Below are 23,127 nucleotides of genomic sequence, written 5' to 3'. Positions count from 1 at the left end.
GATGTTTTGATACATTGACTTTCAGGTTCTAGGTCTATCTTTTGCATTGTTAGTTATTAGATCTTTTGTTGAAGTTATGAGAACTTTCGTTTAGCATTTATTTCTATTTTCCTATGTTAAATGCCTTAGTTTTTAGATTAGTTGCTTGGTTTGGGTTGTAGTAGTGGTTCTCCCACTGGATTGTTAGTATGGGTGTCAATCACGATTGTCTGGGTCGTGAAAAAGTTGGTATCAACCTAGGTTCATTGATCTTGATGTACCGAAACTAGTCTAATAGTGTCTCATGGAATGGTACGGGACACCTTTACTATTCTTCGAGAGGCTATAGGACTTTAGGAAATCTCTATTTTTCTCTTGTCTCCTTTCGTGCTATGACTTGATTCCAATTGGTATCTATTTATTCAAATTTGTATCTAACCTCCTTCACTCTTCTGTCCGCAGATGGTTAATAGTAGGTATAATTGTGTTAGTCCCGTAGCTCTTGTCAATGCTCCAGCTGAGTAATCTGCAGCAAGAGGTTGAGGTAGAGGTAGAAGAAGAGCTAGAGGTAGAGGCCGTGGAAGAGTAGCGCATGCTGAAAATGAAGTACTTGTTGGGAATGTTCATGTGAATGAGAACCCTCAAGTGCATAATGAGGAGATAGAAGAGGATATTGAGGTTGAAGAGGTTGAGGAAAATGGACAGGAGGAAGAGGTGCCAGTGGAGACTATGGTTGTTCCTCTCATCGACCCGATGTTAGCGCAACAGATTATGGCGTTCTTGAAAGGGTTGGCTGGTCCTGGAGTGCTTCCATCTGCTCAAGTAACTCAAGTTCCTGCTATTCCCCCTGTTGCTAGCACTGCGCCTAAGACGGGTGTAAATGTAGGTATTGATGCTTTCTTCCATCCTTTGTTGGGTTCTTTTATGACTGGGAACGAGCATGATATGTTGACTAAGTTTCCAAAGCTTAAGCCTCTGGTATTTCTTGGTTCTGAGACTGAAGATGCTTATGGGTTTATCTTAGACTATTATGAGAGGCTGCATAAATTGGGTATTGTTGACCAACATGGGGTTGAGTTCGTGACTTCTAACTTTAAGGTGAGGCCAACCAGTAGTGGAGAGCTTACATGGAGTGCAGATCTTCTACTTTACCTCCGCTTACTTGGACCTAATTTCATGCTCTGTTTCTAGAGAAGTATGTGCCCAGAACTTTGAGGGATTGCAAGAAGGATGAGTTTATGGCTCTAGAGCAAGGTAATATGTCTGTGGCTGCTTATGAGGCCAAGTTCCATGCTTTATCCAGATATGCTACACAATTGGTTCCTATTGAGGAGGATAGGATCCGGTTATTTATTAGAGGTTTGAATTCTGAGTTGCAAGTATTATTTGTTCATATGACTTCTGCAGGGAGGAATTTTAATGAGGTGACAGATTATGTTAAGAAAGTGGAGGGGGTGAGGCGAGACGGTCAAGCTAAGGCTCGGGTAAAAAGGGCAAAGAATTCAGGTAGCTTTCAAGGCTCTTACTCTAAAGAGTCTGGAAGGCCAACACTTGCAGTCAAGCTAATTCAGTTTGCTATGCCCGTTTCTACAGGTAACTGTTTGGGAACTCCATCTTAATATTATCAGGATAGTTATAATGTCGTGCCTGCGATAGGCAGCATACCATCTTGTGATCATATTTGCTACAACTGTGGTGAACTTGGGCACATAAGGAGAGATTGTCCCCATCCGCGTATGTTTGAGCTCGCGCAGTGGCCTTCTAAAGCAGTTGTACCCACGGGGAATGGAAATAATAGTAGAGGGAGTCCGCAAGGTGGGTGAGGAGGTCATTAGCAAGGTCGTGGAGGCACAGGAAAAGGAAATGGTAATGGAGGTTGGGGTAACGCCCAACCAGGCAGAGAGGTGGCTCATCTTGACGATAGAGCTCAATGTTATGCTTTTCTGTGCAAGAATGAGGCATAGGCATCTGACGCAGTTAGCACAGGTACTATTCTTGTCTACAACTGAATGGCTAATGTGTTATTTGATATGGGTTCTACCTATTCTTATGTATCTGTGTGATTTGCCTCCGAGTTTGATATGATTTGTGATGTACTTGATGCCCCTATTCGTGTTTCTACCCCTGTTCGAGAGTCAGTCATAGTCACTCATGTCTATCGTGCTTATCCTGTTTTGTTTATGGGTTTTCAGACTTGGGCTGATTTGGTGATTTTGGATATGATTGGCTTTGACATAATCTTAGGCATGACTTGGTTGTCCCCCTATTATGTTGTGCTTAATTGTAATACTAAGTATGTAACTCTAGAAATTCTGGGAAGGGAAAAATTAGAGTCGGAAGGGGTGTACAAGCCTAATCAAGCTAAGATTATATCCTCCATTCGGCATAGTAAATTAGTGGAGCAGGGTTGTTTTGCTTATTTGGCTCATATTAGGGATGTTGAGATTGAGACTCCATCCATTGGGTTTATTCCTGTAGTGTCTGAATTTAGTGAAGTGTTTCCAAATGATTTACCTGGTATGCCTTAGAATAGGGATATAGATTTTTGCATAGATTTAAAGCCTAGTAAGTACCCCGTTTATATCCCTCCATATCGCATGACTCCAGCAGAATTAAGAGAGCTTAAGGCTCAAATCCAAGAGCTTTTTGATAAGGGATTTATTCGCCCTAGTGCTTCCCCATGGGGTGCTCCAATTTTGTTTTTTAAGAAAAAAGATGGTAGTATGAGAATGTGTATAGATTATCGGCAATTAAATAGAGTCACTATTCGAAACAAGTATCCCTTGCCTCGAATAGGTGACCTTTTTGTCCAATTGCAATGGGCAGCGATTTTCTCTAAGATCGATCTAAGATCCGGTTACCATTAATTAAAAATTAGACCGGAAGATGTGCCTAAGACAGCATTTAAAACTCAATATGGGCACTATGATTTTTTGGTTATGTCTTTTGGTTTGACCAATGCGCCTGTAACTTTCATGAGTTTGATGAATGGCGTGTTCAAGCCATTTCTTGATTCTTTTGTGATAGTCTTTATTGATGATATTTTGGTTTATTCAAAAAATGAGGAAGAGCATGCCAACCATCTTCGTACTGTTTTGGGTGTTCTTGGGAAGCAAAAGTTGTATGATAAATTTTTGAAGTGTGAATTTTGGTTGAAATCGGTTGCATTTTTGGGACATGTAGTTTTAAAAGAAGGGGTAATGATGGATCCTCAAAAGTTCGAGACGGTTATGAATTGGGTCTGGCCTAGTTCTATAACAGAAGTTAGGAGTTTTGTGGGACTCGCTAGCTATTATCATCGATTTGTTAAGAATTTTGCTTCAATTGCTACTCACTTGACTAACTTGACCAAAAAGGAGATACCATTTGAATGGACTGAAGAGTGTGAAGAGAGCTTTCAAAAGCTTAAAACTCTCTTGACCACCGAACCCAATGCTAGCATTATCGATTGAAGGAAATGATTTTATTGTGTATTGTGATGCTTCACATTCTGGTGTGGGTGCTGTGTTGATGCAGGATAAGAACGTTATAGTTTATGCCTCGCGTTAATTGAAGGTGCATGAGAGGAATTACCCAAAACATGATTTAGAATTGGCAGTGGTAGTGTTTGCTCTTAAGATCTGGCGACATTATCTTTATGGTGTGAAGTGTGAAGTGTTTACTAATCATCGTAGTTTGCAGCATGTGTTCACTCAAAAGGATCTGAATTTGAGACAGCGAAGATGGATGGAGTTACTCAAGGATTGTGATATGAACATTTAATACCATCCGGGTAGCTTTGAGACATCATGTGTAAGGCTAATGTTGTGGCAGACGCTTTGAGTCGAAAAGCAGTAAGTATGGGTAGCTTAGCTTACTTGAGTGTAACCAAGCAACCTTTGGCCAAAGAAATTCAGACTTTAGAGTCGAAATTGATGCAGTTGGGCATCTCTGAAAGAGACGGGGAGTTAGCTAGCATTGAAGTTAAGGCCACGTTCTTTGAGGAGATCAAGGCCAAACAATTTGAGGGTGAAAATTTGAACGAACTCAAGGAAAAGATGGAAAATGGTAAGACACAAGAGACCACTCTTGATGCGGATGGTGTACTCGGTGTTAAAGGGAGGATTTGTGTTCCTCGAGTTGATGACTTGATTCAAAAATTGTTGGCAGAATCTCATGGTTCGTGATATTCTATTCATCCTAGTGTGACCAAGATGTATAGAGATCTGAAACGAATTTATTAGTGGTCGGGCATGAAGAAATACATAGCGGAGTTTGTGGCTAGTGAAGTATGGCATCAAAAGCCTGCAGGTTTACTTCAAAAAATGCCAATTCCGGAATGGAAGTAGGAAAGAATAGCTATGGATTTTGTGGTTGGCTTCCCAAGACTTTGGGGAAATTAGATTCTATTTGGGTAGTGGTGGATAGATTTGTGACATCTCACAACTAGAAAGAACAAGAAGGAAGTTTAAAATCTGCAAATAGTTACTTTTGGAAAGAATGAGGAAATCTGGAAATTTTTAAGTAAAAAAATGATTTTTTGGTCAACTTCAAACGATCAATACTTCTAGATCAGGATGAGTTTGGTGTAGTTCCTGATATGGTTACACAGATCTTGGAATGATCTTTCCAACACCGCCAAGTTTACGCGATTCTGAGTTTGTATGAGTGAGTTATGCCCTTTGGAAGTTGGGTTGTTGGATTAAGGAAATGTCCAATTCGGAATTTTAAGGGGTATTTTAGTCTTTTCGTTGCCCTATTATTTTAATCCGTTTTTAGGAGTTTAAAATGGGTCAAATAAGATTTTAGTCAGTTTTAGAATTTGGAATTTCACTCTAGGGCTAAGGAGAAAGAAGAAGAAGGAAAGGGCAATTCATCAAGATCGATCAAGAAAGTTGGTATTTTCGCCAAGGGTTTACTTCTACCAGGTATGTGAGTCTTTCATAGCATTGGGTTCGTTCACCCACGCGCCAAGCATGTTTAGTTAAAAAAAATTGTCCTAAAAGAGTTTGAAAGTTGATGTTCTTGAATCTGAATGTTGTTCTTGAATTGGGATGAATTGAGGAGTTTCTGAGATCTTTGAGTCGAATTATAGATTTGTTTTGAGTTAGGTTCTTGAGTACATATGCTGGGTATTGGAATCTAAAATGAATTTGAGAAAAATATTCGAGTTTAGGCGAATTGGGGCTGTAAAACAGAAAAGGAAAAAGTCGAGCGTGATCTGACACGCAAGTCCGCGTCACGGACTTGATCCTCCAGTGAACAAAAAGTTTCTCCGCGTCGCGGTTAAGACGCGGACTCCTCTGTCTCAAAATTCAATTTCACGAGTAATTATTTAAAACACCTCCGCGTTGCGGACTTGTTCCAAGACAGTGTTTTCGGGACTTTTCTCATGTTTAGCTATTTAAGATCATTCCTAAACATCATGTGATCCTTTCTATCACAAATCTTAATCCTTGAATCCATAATTCAATTCAAGGATTAGTTAAGAGTCAAGTGAAGATCAGTTAATAGTCAAGTTAAGATAAGTTCTTAAATTTTCCAAGAGTCTTTCACAAATGTTTTAAATTTGTTTTAAGACTTAAGTTTTGAGTTCAGTAAAGATGTAAAGTTGAAGTTCTTTTCTTCAAATAAGTATATGGGGACTATGTATTCTCAAAGAGATTTTAAAATGTTTTTACATTTAAATAAAAACGAAAACTAAGATTTCCAAAGAGCTTTTGGGCTAGTTTTCAGAAAAAAGTAGTTGCTTTCTAAATGAAGCAAGAGGAGAAATTTTGATTTTCAAGATAGCATTTGATAACTTGTTGAGAACTAATCTCAAATCACAGAAGAAGTATGTTTTTAAACATAAGAGCTACTATATTTTGGGAGTAGTATTGAGCACCAAATTGGGGGCGAGCATGAGTTCAGATAACTCACATCTCCATAAAACCATGTAGCCACCATTGGTAGAAAAGGGTCATACTTTTTAGATGAACCTTTTTCACAATAAACTAATGGATCCACTTAGTAGTTCAGCTCCTATACCTCTGACCGGGAATAGGATGCGCTGGCAGCGTGAGGTAGATCACTATATCATCACTATAGCTCTTATATGATGGTTGTCGGTTAGAGAAACTCCACACAAAAGTTATTGTATTTTTACATACATTTCAGAGTTATGTTGTATCCTTGTATATACACAGAGTTGACATCATTTTTTTAAACGATTTTTCTTTATATTGCACTTGTTTTAAACTGCTTTATATTGAAATGAGTTCAGTTAAGTATTCATGAGTTAAGAAGAGCCAAAGTAAGTCTTTCTTTAAGACTCCCTTTAAAGCCTATGTTGTTTTAGCATTCCAACTCTCATACTCGTACATTCAGTGTACTGATGCCACTCAGCCTGCATCATCTTATGATGCAAACACAGGTAACTAGGATCGGCATTCCAGCGCACCGTTGATCCAGTGAGCAGTTCAGAGTCAGTTGGTGAGCCTCTTTGCATTTCGAATGATCTATTTTCATTGATTTCTAGTTAGTTCATTAGGATGTTGTGGGGTTCGTCCCAACATCCATCTTAGTTGTTTTAGAGGCTTCATAGACAGTCAGATGTTGGTCCTTTGACTCTTTTCATTATCATTTCTTATTGTTAAGACTTGAGTTGCCACTTTTGGCCAAGTTAAATATTTAACCTTTAAGCATTCTCAGTTATTTTAGTTTTGTGTTCAGTTAAGTGCTATTGATCTTTATTAATATGCATATTGTCTTCCGCTGAGTTAAGTAAGTCAGGCCAAGGGTTTGCTTGGGGCCAACAATGGTCTTCGAGTGCCATTCCCGCCCAGGGTGTAGGCTCGAGGCGTGACAAACTTGGTTTCAGAGCACAGAGTTCAAGAGTCTTAGGGAGTCTATGAAGTAGTGTTTGTAGAGTCCTAGTTATCGGTGTGAAGCGCGCCACATATATAATTAGGAGGCTGCAACATTTAGGAATTCCTTCACTTCTTTCACACTCATTTCGTGTGTTAGAGTTTATCTCTAAAGTTTCCCTCTAATTCATGCCTGCGCGTGCTTTCAGATAATCATGCCTCCACAAAGAGCAGTCAGAGGTCATCCAGCTAGGAGGAATGTTGAGGGAAAAAAGTTACCCAGTGTACCTGAAATGCAACCGCAATGAGAAGTTACTAATGCTGAGTTCAAAAAGACTATAAGGTTTCTCAGTCAAATTGTGATCGACCAAGCTGGGCAGTAGAGCGGAGCTCAACAAGAAGAGGCTGACACTTCAAGGATTCGTGAGTTCTTGAGAATGAATCCACCAAGTTTCACTGGTTCAAGCACTGCAGAGGATCCAGAGAACTTCATTGAGGAACTGAAAAAGGTGTTCGATGTGATGCATATTACTGATAATGTGAGAGTTGAGCTAGTCGTATATCAGATGAAAAGTGTTGCTAGGACTTGGTTTGATCAGTGAAAAGGGGGGTAGAGCTGAGGATGCACCACCTGCGTGTTAGGCTTGTTTTGAAGAGGCTTTCTTGGGGCGTTTCTTTCCCCGAGAACTGAAGGAGGCTAAGGTACGAGAATTTCTTACCCTTAAATAGGAGTCGCTAAGTGTTCATGAATATGGGTTGAAGTTCACCCAATTATGTTGTTATGCTCCGGAGATGGTTGCAGACATGAAGAGTAGAATGAGCTTGTTTGTTGCTGGGTTGTCTCGTCTATCAAGTAAGGAAGGTAGGGAAGCAATGCTTATTGGGGACATGGACATTTTCAGATTGATGGTCTATGTCCAACAGTTAGAGGAAGAGAAACTAAGAGATAGAGAGGAGTTCAAGAACAAGAGGGCTAAGACAAGGAACGAGTCCGGGCAGTAGAAGAGTAATGCCAACCGGTCATCTTTCCAACAGAAACAGAAAGGACCTGCTCCATCATCTGCTAGTGCACCTGCACCTAGGAACAAAGGTGAGTACAATAGTCAGAAATTCCAGAGCTAAACCTGCTTATTCTAAGGGTAGTGTTGCGCAAGGGGGGTAATAAGCCTCCTACATGCACCAAGTGTGGTAGGAACCACTTAGGTACTTGTCGTGAGGGCTCCACTAGTTGTTTCAAGTGTGGTCAGAATGGGCATTTTATGTGAGAGTGTCCAAAGAACAAGCAAGGTAATGGTAATGGGGGCAATAGAGCTCAGTCTTCTTCCGTTGCTTCACCAAACAGAGCTGCACCTAGAAGGGCTGCTTCCAGTACTGGAGGAGGAACAAACCGCTTGTATGCTATCAACAGTCGCTAAGAGTAAGATGATTCGCCAGATGTTGTGACAGGTATGATCCAAGTCTTTGACTTTACTATTTATGCTTTTTAGATCCAGGAGTGAGTTTATCCTTTTGGAAAGAATGAACTAGAAGGAAGTTTAAAATATGGAAATAGTTTCTTTTGGAAAGAATGAGGAAATCTAGAAATTTTAAGTAAAAAAATGAGTTTTTGGTCAATTTCAAATGATCATAACTCCTATATCAGGATGAGTTAGTTGTAGTTCCAGATATGGTTGGAAATCTCTTGAAATGATCTTTCCAACGCCACCAAGTTTGCGCGATTCCGAGTTTGTATGAGTAAGTTATGCCCTTTGGAAATTGGGCTGTTGGATTAAGGAAAGTCTAATCCGGGTTTTGGAAGTGTAAATTAGTTTTTTCCTTACCAAATTATTCTAATTCGTTTTTAGGGGTTAATTGGGGTAATACAAGATTTTAGTCAGTTTAGAAAAGTTAGAGTTCACGCTAGGGCTTGGAGAAAAGAGAAAGGAGGAGAAAAGAAAAGAGAAATCAAGAATCGCCAAGAAACGTTCGAGCTTTGCCTGTGGATTTAGTATTCAGTTCAGTTAAGTGCTATTGATCTTTATTAATATGCATATTGTCTTCTGCTAAGTTAAGTAAGTTAGGCCAACGGTTCGCTTGGGGATAACAATGGTCTTCGAGTGCCAGTCCCGCCAAGGTGTAGGCTCGGGGCGTGACTAGATTGACCAAGTCAGCCAATTTTATTCCGGTAAGAATAGACTATTTTGCTAAACAATTGGCTAAGATTTATGTGAAAGAGATAGTGAGGCTGCATGGTGTGACCTGTTCTATCATCTCAGATCGTGGTACCCTATTCACCTCCAAGTTTTGGAGAAAATTGCATGATGAATTGGGCACACAACTCACTTTTAGTACAGCCTTTCATCCACAAACGTATGGACAATCTGAGAGGATTATTCAAGTGTTGGAAGACATGTTGAGAGCATGTGTGATTGATTTTGGAGGGCATTGGGATAAATTCTTACCTTTGTGTGAGTTCTCCTATATTAATAGTTATCACTCTAGCATTGATATGGCACCATTTGAGGCATTATATGGGAGGGGATGTAGATCACCCATAGGTTGGTTTGAGGTTGGAGATGTGAAACCTTTGGGGGTGAATTTAGTGAATGATGCTCAAGAAAAGGTGAGAAGTATTAAAGTTAAACTTCTAACAGCCCAGAGTAGACAGAAGAAGTATGCGGATCATAAGCTAAGAGACATGTAATTTTAGACTGGTGAAAACGTTCTCCTTAAGGTATCACCCATGAAAGGGGTGATGAGATTTGGTAAGAAGGGTAAGTTAAGTCTGCAGTATATTGGTCCATTTGAGGTTCTTGAATGTGTAAGGCTGGTGGCGTATAGATTGGCTCTTCCCCCTAATATATCTGGTGTCCATCCGGCATTTCATGTGTCTATGTTGAATAGATATCATGGTGACGGGGATTATATCATTAAGTGGGACTCAATCGTGCTAGACAAAGACCTCCAATATGAGGAGGACTCGATTGTTATTCTTGATCGTGATGTGTGTAAGTTGAGGACCAAGGAGATTAAGTCCATGAAAGTTCAATAGAAGCATCGTCTAGTTGACGAAGCTAGTTGGGGAAACGAGAAGGATATGCGAGACAAGTATCCTCAATTGTTCGCTGATTCAGGTACTACTTCGCTTTTCCCGTACCCTACTTTTCCTAAGTTTTGTCACTCGAGGACGAGTGATGGGTAAATTGGTATCTACTCTAACAACCTGTTCTCATCGTTATAGAAATGCCAACGGGGGGAAACTGGGGCCGGAAAAACATTTTTGTAGTATTTGGATTTTTCCAACCTTGTCCAAATTTGGAGGAAATCAGAGTCACCAAGGTGTCGGGAAATCTGGTAGCAATCGAGTGGATCATTTATGATTTTGATTGCATGGATAGTTAGATAACTCGTTAAGAAATCCGTAAGACTTTACAGAATTGAATTTGGGTAAGTAGAAGAGTGTTATGAGTTGGGGCTTTGGAATTCCTTTAATTAGCTCTCTGGTTTAGTTTGTTCCGCCTTGGCGGGAGTGTGGCCGCTCTGGCGAGGACGCTACAGAGGGATATGGGGCGTTGTGGAGGGTACGATGAGACTTAAAATCGTAGGTAGAAGACGAATAGTCACTGGTTCAAAAATGTCGCATTGGTGGGCACTTGGGTCACTCTTGCGCTGCCGCTACAGAAGGGTGAAGGCCACTGTGACGGGCCAGACGCGACTTAATATCGTTAATAAACCCTTAAACGACCTTATTTGGCACTTTTTGACTTTTAAAGCTAAGGAATGACCCTAAGGCGATTTCTACTTTTTTTCACCATTCTTGAGGCTAAAGGTAAGCTTTTCACTCCCCGAATCCGTTATTCGATCCGTAAAATGTAATAGAATGGGTCAATATTGCTAGGGGAGGATTTTGATGTATATTCTATGGTGAAAACAACCCTAAATTGGTTAATTGGGATCATGGGATTGATCTAGGGTTCATAGAATTGTTATAGTTTTGGGAAATTAGTGATTGTTTGTTGATTCCCGTGTTATTATGATTGTTGTAGACCAAGAACAAGCGGAACGAATTCGGAAAGGGAAGGATCAAGTTTCTTAGGGTTTCAAGCTTGTTTCGAGGTAGGTGATGGTTGTGATTATATGTTTGTGTAATGTATAATTGTTCTTGCTTCATTATGATGCTTGTATATGTATGAATGTTGCAATGATGATCACGCTTGTTGTAAATGAGATAGATTAATTATCATTGTCATGAAATCATGACTTAATTATATGATCTTGATGATGTACTTGTGAATGTGATTGTGGTGTGTGAATGAGATCGGTTGCCACGTTCCGGCATAATTATTGGATCGGATTGCCATGTTCCGGCATAATTATGGGATTGGTTGCCACGTTCCAGCATAAATATGGGATCGGATTGCCACGTTCCGGCAAGCTAACTGTCTGGGTTTGGGTTCCGTGAGAGGACTATTGAATTGGGTTCTATGAGAGGACCAATAAGGAGATGTAATATGTGAAATGTGTTGTTGATTCTTCATGTTGATAATGTTGTAAATGTTGATATATATGTTTGTGATTATACTGTTGTTTGACTTGTTTATGTTGCACTAGTAGGATAGCCGTGTGATCCTACCAGTACACTGTGGCTGTGTACTGCTTCTGCACTTGCTCTTATTTTTGTTGAGTACAGGGCATCTTCACGTGACTATTGATAGACCTCGCTTAGAAGATCAGTGATCGTCACTTCGAATTCAAGGGTGAGCCAATTCGTCCGGGCTGCCATGGAATTCTGTTTCGTCTATGTCCATCATTTCCGGACATAGACAATTGTTTTAGTTAGTTGATTAGTTCATTAGTATCTTCTTGTTTAGACTTGGATCATTGGTAGATGTTTTTGTACATTGACTTTTAGGTTCTAGGTTTATCTTCCGCATTGTTAGTATTAGATCTTTTGTTGAAATTATGAGAACTTTCGTTTAGTATTTATTTTTGTTTTCCTATGTTAAATTCCTAAGTTTTTGGATTAGTTGCTTGGTTTGGGTTGTAGTAGTGGTTCTCCCACCGGAGTGTTAGTGTGGGTGCCAATCACGACGGTGTGGGTCATGACAACCACATTTCATGAGGATAGAAGTCACTGATCGTAAATTACCATACCTTTACACTCAGCCCCGTTACAAGCCTTGAAAAGACCTTTTTGATCTTGAGTGAGCTGAAACAATTGTTGGTTGGAAAATAAGGGCAAACCTATGAGTAAAATTATGCATCGTGTTTATCTTTTTTAGTGTGAGTGTCGATAGTGATTCCAGAACTATAAATTGTTGAATCATTGTGTGTGAATATGGGATCACTTTTTGTGTGAGGGCATTTGAGTACCTTTGTTGAGCTTGAACTTGCATTTGAAGCAAGTAAAGTGAGCTTGAGAATCTTTGGTAATGGTGAGTCACAACTTGAATCTTTGAGTGTACAATTGATCCTTGCATGAATAAGTTGAGTCTTGTGTAGCACTGTTAGATTATGAGTTAAAGCATTTCATGTTCGGGGAATATATAAAATGTTGATGATTGAGCCTTCCTCTATATTTCTCAACAAAGTCTTTTTCTATTGTCATTCTCTTTTGTTGTTCTTCTTTATTTTTTAACTACTCATTTTTCTTTAGTTTGAATTTTAATATTCATTAGAATTTGAATGTTAAACGTTTTCTTTGTCAAATTTTCTCTGTTAAATAGTTTATCATATTTGATATTAAGAAAATATAGAAATGAAAATTTTATATTTTTTAATCTTTCGATGAATACAATATCAAATTATTGATTTCTTGATAGTCAAACATTGTTCATTCTTTTAGTCACAAAATTTGATATTTTCTTCAAATTAATTAAGAAAATACTGATACGTCATTTTAAAGACTATTTTAATAATCAAGATACGAATTTAGTGGTCATATTATGTAACATAATATTAAAAATATGTTTACGCAATAGTCCTTTACAGTATTTCTGGGAACAAAATATTAACTATTCAAACACATTTTATTATAATTAGTTCAAAATTTTCTTTCAAAAATATGTCAAAACAAGCTTAGCATTTATTATTGTAAGTAAGAAGTTAACTAGTGGAAACTCTTCATTTTAACAAAATTACAATAATATCCTTATGGGCCCATAACAAAAGTTAAGACATGTCTGGATTCTTCTATATTTTCATTTTGAACATTAATTATACAATTATTATTTTGCCGTGAAATGATGTTAAAATTATTAAAATGTCATTGATCGTTCTTCTCATGGCTCTTCTATATATAGAAACTCTTCATTTTAACAAAATTACAATAACATCCTTATGGGCCCATAACAAAAGTTAAGACATGTATGGATTCTTCTAGATTTTCATTTTGAACATTAATTATACAATTATTATTTTTCCGTGAAATGATGTTAAAATTACTAAAATGTCATTGGTCGTCCTTCTCATGGCTCTTCTATATATATATATATATATATATATATATATATATATATATATATATAATTTTCTAGCTCAATTATTTTCTGTTCGTTTTACAAGAGATCTTCATTTGTGAAAAATAGAAGATCTCTTATTGAACAATGATAATTTACTACTCTATATAATTTAATTTAAAATTAACTCAAATGGGATTTCTTAAAGAGAGAAATATATGAGAAAACGGAATAACAACTTACTACAAGGACTAGATTCCTGAATTGAAGAACAATAGAAAATAATTATACTAAAAAAAATCCATTTTTCTATGATGTAAATGGTTAATCATAGAAAACTATAAAACTATAATTCTTGACTTCCCACACTAAAAACCTAAAATAGAAACATGACTAGAAGACCACATATGTCGACATATAGATTTGATGGAGAGAGGAGACAGCTCAATTTTTCCAGTTATTTTCCTCCTATATTAGGTGGAAGTAGTAACTCCTTGTAGTTGGTCAAAACCCATGAAAATATCTTCATTCATGTCCACCTTTTCTTTACCATCACCTTTGTTTTGCACGACCGCAACAACCATTTTGTTTTTGCTCCCAATTTCAAGTGGAGGATTAGTTGCGATAATTGGAGAAGCAACAACTCTTGAATGCTTAACACGCTTGGACGAGGATGTTGATGCATTCAAGATTGATGCTTTGGGCAAAATATTTATGCCTTTTGGAAGCTTAAATTTGGAATTACCGTTGCAACTAGCAAGATATCTACGGTTCATGGGGGGATCATGATTGTGTTCACCCGAACAGGATACCAAGAAAACGTTCTCATCCTTTGGGCTTTTCTCAATTTGTTTCTTTGCTTCGCAGTGTTTTGATGTACTACACTTATAGTAATTCCTGTTATGGAATATACACAAAATAATAATCAGGTTTAGTGAAATATTATGTGTATACACCATTAATAATTTTTACTACTTTTTGTTATGATAATTGAGAACGGAAGGGAACATAACTTTTTATGACATGAAAAAAATGGTAAAGAGAGCAAACCTCGGAAATGGGGAACCTTTGATATGCTTCTGACCATACTTGCGCCATGTCCATATGTCATTTTTGAGTTCCTCTTGCAACAATTCATAGGTAAGCCTTATCGACTGATTGTTCCTGATTTCAAATCAGAAGTACTAAAGTCAAAATTTAAAACATACACACATAAAATGTAATGAAATGAGTGGTTACCTTGTTCTAGTTTGGGTCAAAGGAGTCATCATGGAAAAATTGAAATTAGGATAAATGTTAGCCCCTATATCGAGTTGTTGTAGATTAATCCATTCGTGTGGTGTTGTAGTTGTTGGTGCCACACACGCTACCGATGTTCGTGATTGAGGAACAATGATTTGTTGGATAAATTGAACTGGTTGAATGGAATGCAAGTACAATTGCTGGTTAATATTTTGGTTCATGATAATAACCTGATCATATGAATTTTCCCGACAAGCAATTGGAAAATCTAAAGAAAAAATTTCAGATAAACCATTAAAACTAGTCATGTCAGGAGCTAAATATTTGTCAGAAGAATTCCAAACATCATTTGGAGATACCTTCAAATCTAAATTAGGAGTTACAACATTGTTAGGTCTACTAATATTACAACTTCTTACTATACCACCTATATCCCAATCATCATCCCCCATTATAGATCTATATATAATGATATCTAGTTAAATGAAAAAAAAAAAAATGAGCTTATAAGAGAAACTGATGATGTTTTCTTCAAAAGCAGAGATGGAAAAAAGGATCCAAAGAGGGGGCTGACTTATGGAGGAAGTCGATTAGCAAAAAGAACGTTTTAGTGCGTAAGAAATTATAAATCAAAGGCTGGGATGAAGAAAAGTGAACCAATTTCGCAAATTATATAGAGAAACTTAAAAGGGTCTCTACCTACCAGGCATGTCCACATTTACTTTGCAATTAATGCACAATAAATATATTTTTCTATTTTAGAGTGAATGAGATTAGCGACAAAGGAGAAGTCAAAGATAATTTTATGTACCTTTTTGTTTGAGATCATACATATCATATCATACACACGAAACTAAGCAAAGTCTATGTCATGACCCAAAATCGGACAGTGATGACGCTTACCATAACCCCTCAGTAGGCAAACCAAAAAACCAAATTTTACGAAAGAGAAGAAAATAACGATAAATAACAAGCGGAAACAAGAATAAAGATACAAAATAGGGCCATAGAATAGAAAAATAAATATGATACACAATATACAAAAAATGCCTTAAAACGACCAAGAACGACAAAGAAACATACGAATCAAATCTCCGGACCTGGTGTCACCGGTACAAGAAGAACTAAGTATAGAAATGTTATATGTAAAAGAGAACTAACTAATCAAAATGCAAAATACAAGCCAGTAAAAAATGGAGAAAGCAACAAGTTTCTAGACTCTAGGAGCTCACCATGATCCGAGTCTGTGACAATCACGAGAGATTCAATGCTAAGTGAGAGTGGCATGTACCGGAAGTTCCGCCAGAAAAAGATGCAGAAATGTAGTATGAGTACTAAATTACGGGGTACTTGATTAATCTACGATTTGAACTCATTTGGGGCTTTATTTTAATAGATTTAGTGTCCTCAAATGTGTATTTTGTACCAATAACTGATGTAAATCCTTAATTTTCAGGTATTTGGTTTGAGGAACAAAGCATGGACACTAATGAGCAAAAAGGAACAAGGCAGCTAAAAGAACAAAGAAAAGAAGGCCTGATGATCCGCCTAACCCATTGGGCGAGTCACCGACTGGCCATGATCTCACCAAAAGTTCCAGTGCGCCAAGCTCTGAAGGAGAAAATCAAGTGGCGATAGAAAGGAGCAGTCGGCATGTCGCTGAACGGTTCCGCGATGCAGTGTTAGATCGCCCAAAGTTATAGAACTCAAAGATACTGAAGGTCAAAGCAAAAAAGCGATGGAATTGACCAACGGGCGGATCGCCGAGTGGATTGGCGATCCAAACTTACTACACCGAATGGTCCTTCGCAGCATATTTTTGGCGACTATAAATACATTTTTGAATGTTTAGTTTAGAATCGATGTTTGAAGAAGTTTTCATTATTGAATCAATTTTTCATATTTTTTTAAAGTTTTGAACTGAGAGTATTGAGACAATATTTTCCTTGCTTTGAAGATTTCTATTTTTGAGAAATTGGAAGTGAGTCTTGAAGATTCTTCAACTTAGACCTCTATAAAAACAATATTAATTTTACCCAGTTGATGGAAACACAATTTGGTACAGATTTCTACCTTTTTATGATGTCTAGCTAAAACCCCAATTCTTGGGGTGTGATTATGGGTTAATTTAGCTGCTGGATATTGTTAATTGTTAGTGTAAATGATGTTTAGAAGTGATTTCATTCAGTAATTGTGGTTGAAATTAATGGGTTGTAGTTGCAAATGCAATCCTAACTTCGTGTTTTTGGCTTTCTCGAGAGAGATGTTTTAAAACCAAGGTTATTGAAATGATGATCTGTGTGTATTGGGTTGTTATGGGTTCAGCTCGAGAAGTGAATCATAAACCTCTTACACACATTCAACTCAAGAGACTGAATGGACTAAAGTGTAGGTTGTTCTTAATTGATTGCTTGTTGGTGTTCGAGAGAAACCAACTTGATTCGGGATAGATTGTTCGAGATAAAGTTTATCCCCATTAAAGCCTAACTTATTCACTATTTTATAGTTATTTACTATCAATTGCAATTACCCAGTTGTCTAAATTAGTCCATAATCGAATCACATCCAAGAACCCGTCTCGATATTATTATTTTCATGCTATTTGTTGTTGTTGATAATTACAATCAAACCCCCCTAATATTTGACAATTGTGTCACCCTTAATTTGAGATATGTTTTTATTCATAAATTTCTATTCCTATAGTTGACTTGAGCATATTCGCACTTGTCTATTGATTCTCAAACACAAACCACTCCCTGTGGGATTCGACCCACCTCACTTAGTTGGGTTATACTACTGACTAACGATTGTTGGCACTTAGTATTGAATGAAGTGTCCTGATACGTGAATCAGTACTCAATAGACATCATGAGTCGACGGAGCTAAGAAAGATCAAATATACAAAGAAAAACACGATATTTCTAAAATTACAATGGATACATTCTAAGAAATGAAAGCCAATAATCGAGGGAATAGGAAATAACAACCAAGAAAGTGAATAGGGAAACACTCAAGTATTAAACAGTCACAACAGACACAACATGTCATCCCCCGAGACTACACCCTAGACGTGGCCAACACTCGAGAACTATTGCTGGCCCCAACCGAACCCTTGGCCTGACTCAACTCTCAGCGCAAGACGTACTCAACAATAAAAGAAATCTAAAAGTAAATTTTACTCAACTGTCTCAAAAGATAAACTCATAATATTTTAGAAATAAAGCATTCACTAGCTAAAGTGGCAATTCAAGTCTCAAAAATCAATAACTTAGATAAAAAAGAATCATGAGCTGCCATTACCTTGCCTATTCTTAGGGCACTCACTCATGAAGTGACCGTTCTGACCATACTTGAAACAACCTATGGAGCCATCCCAACACGTTCCTGAGTAGTTCCTATCATACTTGCACATACAAAAGTCCCATTACCTCTTTGTGCCACACTACCTTGAGACTGAGCAGTGTCTAGCTCTGAAGTTCTGCGAATTCTGATTCTTGAACTCACATATGTTCCTTGGTGCTGGTGCACTAGCAGATGATAGAGTAGGTTCATTTGGCTTGTGTTGAAAAGAAGACCGGTTTGCATTACTCTTTTGCTGCCCGACCATTTCTTGTTGTCTTAGCCTTCTTGTTTCAGAACTCTTCTCTATCCCTCAACTTATCTTCCTCAACCTGTTGCACATGGATCATCAACCTTGCTATGTGTATGTCCCCTATCAACATAATTGTCTTGCCTTCCTTACTTGACAGACGAGACAACCCAAATACAAATAACCTCATCATACTCCTCATATCAGCAAACCATATTCGGATCATAATGGGACAGTTTGGTGCACTTGAAGTTGTACCCATGCACACTCATAGATTCCTACTTAAGAGTGAGGAATTTCTTGCCTTGGCTCTCTCAGTTTGAGGGGAAAGAAACGCCCCAAGAAGTCTTCTTGAACAAAGCCCAACTTAGAATTGGTGCATCCTCAGCTCTACTCTTCTTCCATTGGTCATACCATACTTTAGCAACACCTTTCAGTTGGTATGCAGCTAGTTCCACTCGTTCAGCATCAGCAACATAACCACAAAAACTTTCTGCAACTCTTCCACAAAGTTTTTCAGATCCTCAGTGACACTTAAACTACTGAAGTCTGGAGGATTCATCCTTAAGAGCTCACAGATCCTGGATGTATCAACCACATCTGTCGATCCCTTCTCTGCTGACCAGCTTGGTTGGCCACCACTTGACATAACATTTGGATAGCATCTCGGAACTCAGCATTAGTGACCTCTCATTGGGGTTACACTTCTAGTGTGTTGGGTACCCCTTGATCCTGAGGATCAACATTCTTCTTAGCAGGACAACCTCGAACAACTATTCGTGGAGGCATGATCTGAAAGATACGCGCAAGCACGAATTAGAAAGAAACTTTATAGAGTTGAACTCCATTGCACGAAAATAGTATGAAAGATGTGAGATAGTTCCTAAATGTTGCAGTCTCCTAATTATAGATGTGGCACACTTCACACTAATAACTAGGACTCTACAGACACGACTTCATAGACACACTAGGACTCTTGAACTCTATGCTCTGAAACCAAGTTTGTCACTCCCCGAGCCTACACCCTTGACATTTTCGACATTCGAGAACCATTGTTGGCCCCAAGAGAACCCTTGGCCTAGCTTAACTCTTAACGAAAGACTTACTCAACAATAAAAGAACTTTAAAAGTAAACTTTACTCAACTGTCTCAAAAGATAAACTCAGAATATTTTAGAAATAAAAAATTCACTAGCCAAAGCGGCAACTCAAGTCTCAAACATCAATAACTGAATTTAAAAAAGACTCATGAGCTAGTACTGACTATCTATCTATGAAGCCTCTAGTACCATCAGGGATGTCGGGACAAGACCCCCAATCATCCTAACAAACTAAAATACTGGAAAATAAAGAAGGGATTTTCCGAAAATAAGGAGGCTCACCAAACAAATCTGGAACTCGACTGGATCAACGAAGCTCTGGTTGATGATCCTGGTTACCTGTATCTGCATCATGAACGATGCAGGCCAAATGGTGTCAGTACATGGAATGTACGAGCATGCAAGGGGGAAATCTAAAACACAACATAAGCTTGAACATGAACTGGAAAAAAAAAACTTACCTCGTCTCCACTAAACTGAACCTCAACTCAATCTCATCTCATCTCATTTTAATATAGAAGCAATATCAATAATGCAATATAAAGAAAAGATTTTAAAACAATAGATAGCAACTCAATGTATTGGAAAATACAATATAACTCAGTTTGTATGTAAAAATACAAAATAAACTATGTTTGGGAGATTCTCTAATCGACAACCATCACTATGAGGTATGTGATAATACTGCTGCGAGAATTGTCCTATACTTTGTCGGGGTATAGGACTGCTCACTAAGTGGATCCATAAGCTATGCTTAAAAAGCAATAAGGAATCATCTAAAAAGTATGACCCTTTCTACCCACGTTGGCTACATAATTTATGGGGGTTGTGAGTTGTTTGAACTCTCCCCCATATCGGTGCTCAATACTACTCCCAAAATATAAGTTAGCTCATATGTTCTTAAAAAAAACCATTTCCTCATCCTCAAGTTTGAGAATATTACTCAAAAGATTTCTCTTAAAACAGATAGTACTCAAAATTGCTCATAACTCTTTTGGAAATCAATGTTTCCTCTCATATTAAATATAAAAAACATTTACTCTTGGGAATACTTGGTTCCCATATATTCATTTTGAAAAATGAACTCAACTTTACTGATCCTCAAACTCAAGTACTCACGTCTTAAAACAAGTTTTAAAAGATTGTAAAAGGACTTCTCAAAATAACTCAAAAGACTCTCTCAAACTTGACTCTTAACTTTATCTTGAATTTGAACTATGAATTGAATTGTTATGATTTATTTTATGAAGGTTCTCATAATGATTAAGTGGGGTCTAGATAGTTGATAAATAATAAACAAGCGAAAATGCTATTTGGGGAGCAAAGGTGCAACGCAGAGATGGATTAAACTATTTTGTGGCGAAATATTTTTTTAGACAATGGAGTCCGCGCACTCTCCGCAACGCAGAGAGAGGGGTAATTCTTTAGGGGAGCAACTCTGCGACGCTGACTTGGGCTACTATTTCTGGCCGATCTTTTCTTCCTCTCTCAAACTCTATTCAACTCATACCCACTGAAATTCTAAGGTAAAAACTCTCAAATTCTTATAACCCAGAACAATCTCAACGAAACCCACACAAGAAACTATCAATTTACTTACTTCAATTGCAACTCTCACCCCAATGACTCAACAAGAACTTCATTACCAAAGAATGAAACTAAAACTTCAAGATACTCATCAAGAATTCATCAAGAACTCAAATAAATTCAATCTTAGGGATGAAATTTGAATATGTAAATCATGATTGGCATGTGGGTGAACGAACCCAACACTATGAAAACTTACACACCTCGATTTGCAAGCAATCTTGATTGTTCTTCCTTTTCTCCTCTTTTCTCTTTTTGAACTCTCTTCTACAACCCTAAGCGTAATTTAGGATTTGTTAAACTGACCCAAATAAGAGTTGACCCCAAAATATTTTTTTTAAATGTTTTAAGCAATGGGGTAAGGAAAAGACCAAAATACCCCTCATAATTTCGGGTAGCTTTTCTTAACTGGACAAACAAACTTCAAATGGGCATATCTCTCTCATCCTAACTTGAAACTTAGCAAACTTAGTGGCGTTGGAAAGATGATTCCAAGACCTTTCATTTGAACTCGTATGGGCCACCTAACTCATCTTGTACTTAAAGTGATAGCCATTTGAAGTTGACCCAAAACTTACAACTTAGCATAACTTGCCAAATTTCTCAAATTGGCTCTTTCCAAATTGGTTCTTGATAAAATTAGTTCTTTTTAAGACGGGATGTTACACAACAAACCAAACACCGGGATAATTCAATGAAAGGGATGAATGTAGGGAAGTAGAAGCTCGGAAGATACCTCGAGTTGCCCAGAGTGATACCTCAGACTCATCAACAAGTGTGATGTAGTGAAATATAACCATGTCAAAGTTAAGGGGCCCTCAGAATAACATATCAGACTTATCAACAACATACCATGTAGAAGAATGTAGCCTGGATTCGAGTCAATGGACTTCCCCAAATGATACCTCAGAGTTATTAGCGTAGAAATAACCCAAAATGCATACAAACTCATAAACCAAGTATTTTACAATTTCAAGTCATAAAACCCTGAAAACATTGTATTTTTCATATAAACCCATTTTACTTATTTTAAACTAGGATCCACACATTTAGGCTTAACAAGCAGGAAACATTTAATGAAAAACCCTTTCCCAATCTTTGATATAAACTTACCAAGGTTTGTTTCAAGAATAGCAAGTCAAATGCTAGAACCAAAAGTATGAAAATCATGCCAAAACATACACAACCCAAACAACATCAAATCATCAATCAAACATTCAGGTAACACCCAGCATAGTATAAACATACTAACCTGGAAATGCAGTCAGTCCAAGATCATGGCCTCAGGCCCAACAATCAATAACTTTAAAGAATTTAAAGGCTCAAAACATAAAATAAGCACACAGTCATTCCAATGCAGAGCACCATGCGGACAAGCTAAGTTTCATATGATAGAAAAGTCATTTCTAAAATACTAAATGACACCAAGATCAAGGATAAACCTAGACTAAGGGTTTTCCAGCTAAAATCTAAGATAATCAATCCAAAATAACCATATATAGCTTAAGGAAATCATGCAATCCTACAACTTGTCCTAAAATTCTACCTAACAATTAAAACTACACAACACATAAATATTACTAACCAAGCCAAGTACAAAAGAAGTGAAATTGTAACCTACCTTGACGTTGAGGCACCTAAACATCTACTCCGGAGATTTTCCCTTTTGAAGGGTCTTTGAAAGATGCCACGCTATCAAAAACATGTTGGAAATGCTAATGAGTGGTACATTTACACTCATTTGTCGCCTAGTTAGCTCAATACTTTGTGTACTTAATGCCTAATTTTATCCTATTCTAATGATATTTTGATGATTTGCACCTATGAAGGGTAAGGAAAAAGGCAAGGCTGAATGTGCAAAAGAAAGGACAAAACATGAAAAGAAGTGTAAACTCCATATTGGTGATCGCCTAACATGAAGGGTGAATCTCCCAGTGGTTATAAACTCGCCTAAAAGAGGAACTAATTGAGGCAAGTCGGTGGGCTAAAAGATGAACGATGACTCACCGAGTGCAAAAGGCGAACAAGGTGACCATCGCCGAAGGTGACACTACTTGGAGAAAAATTGAAAGCCAGAAAGGCGAACAAAAGGTAGTACTCGATGATGCGCCGAATGTGAAAGGAAGACTCAAACGAGCTCACCGAATGAGGTTCAAATACTTGAAGCCTAAATCAAGAAAAAGGTGAGCTGAAGAGTAGTTCACAATTCGTTTAATGTGATCGGTGTGCCCGACTAACGTTGCCCAATGGGTCACATATTGAGTTTTGGGCCAAATTTTGGAAAACAATAAATAACCCAAAGGAGAGAGAAATAAAGGAGCTAAAAAAATAGTGAGAGAGTTTTGAATCTTTTAGAGAGAGAAACAC

The 23,127-nt window shown here is 37.7% G+C and overlaps 2 protein-coding genes across 2 annotated transcripts in view; one reads left to right on the top strand and one right to left on the bottom strand.

The window, feature by feature from the left end:
* LOC125831174 (ethanolamine-phosphate cytidylyltransferase-like) overlaps positions 1-23,127 on the top strand; it is a 912,135-nt gene that overhangs the window by 224,845 nt on the left and 664,163 nt on the right. The gene's annotated exons all lie outside the window — the stretch shown is intronic.
* LOC125831538 (probable WRKY transcription factor 27) lies at positions 13,717-14,937 on the bottom strand. The gene is made up of 3 exons (XM_049510704.1): positions 14,483-14,937; positions 14,294-14,407; positions 13,717-14,140 (listed from the first exon to the last, which is right to left on the bottom strand). The coding sequence occupies exons 1-3, from the start codon at positions 14,935-14,937 to the stop codon at positions 13,717-13,719; spliced, it is 993 nt and encodes a 330-aa protein (XP_049366661.1).

Source organism: Solanum verrucosum, unplaced genomic scaffold, assembly GCF_900185275.1.
Source record: "Solanum verrucosum unplaced genomic scaffold, falcon-dt-bn FXZP01000049.1, whole genome shotgun sequence".
In the NCBI taxonomy this organism is placed as follows: Eukaryota; Viridiplantae; Streptophyta; class Magnoliopsida; order Solanales; family Solanaceae; genus Solanum; species Solanum verrucosum.
Note: the sequence above shows the minus strand (reverse complement) of the source record. Positions and strands in the feature narration are given on the sequence as shown.

Coding starts and splice junctions, on each gene's coding strand:
- LOC125831538 (XM_049510704.1), bottom strand. CDS start 14,937: ATGGGGGATGATGATTGGGATATAGGTGGTATAGTAAGAAGTTGTAAT. Junction 14,408..14,482: donor TTGACCCAAACTAGAACAAG/GTAACCACTCAT, acceptor ATTTGAAATCAG/GAACAATCAGTCGATAAGGC. Junction 14,141..14,293: donor AAAGGTTCCCCATTTCCGAG/GTTTGCTCTCTT, acceptor ATTCCATAACAG/GAATTACTATAAGTGTAGTA.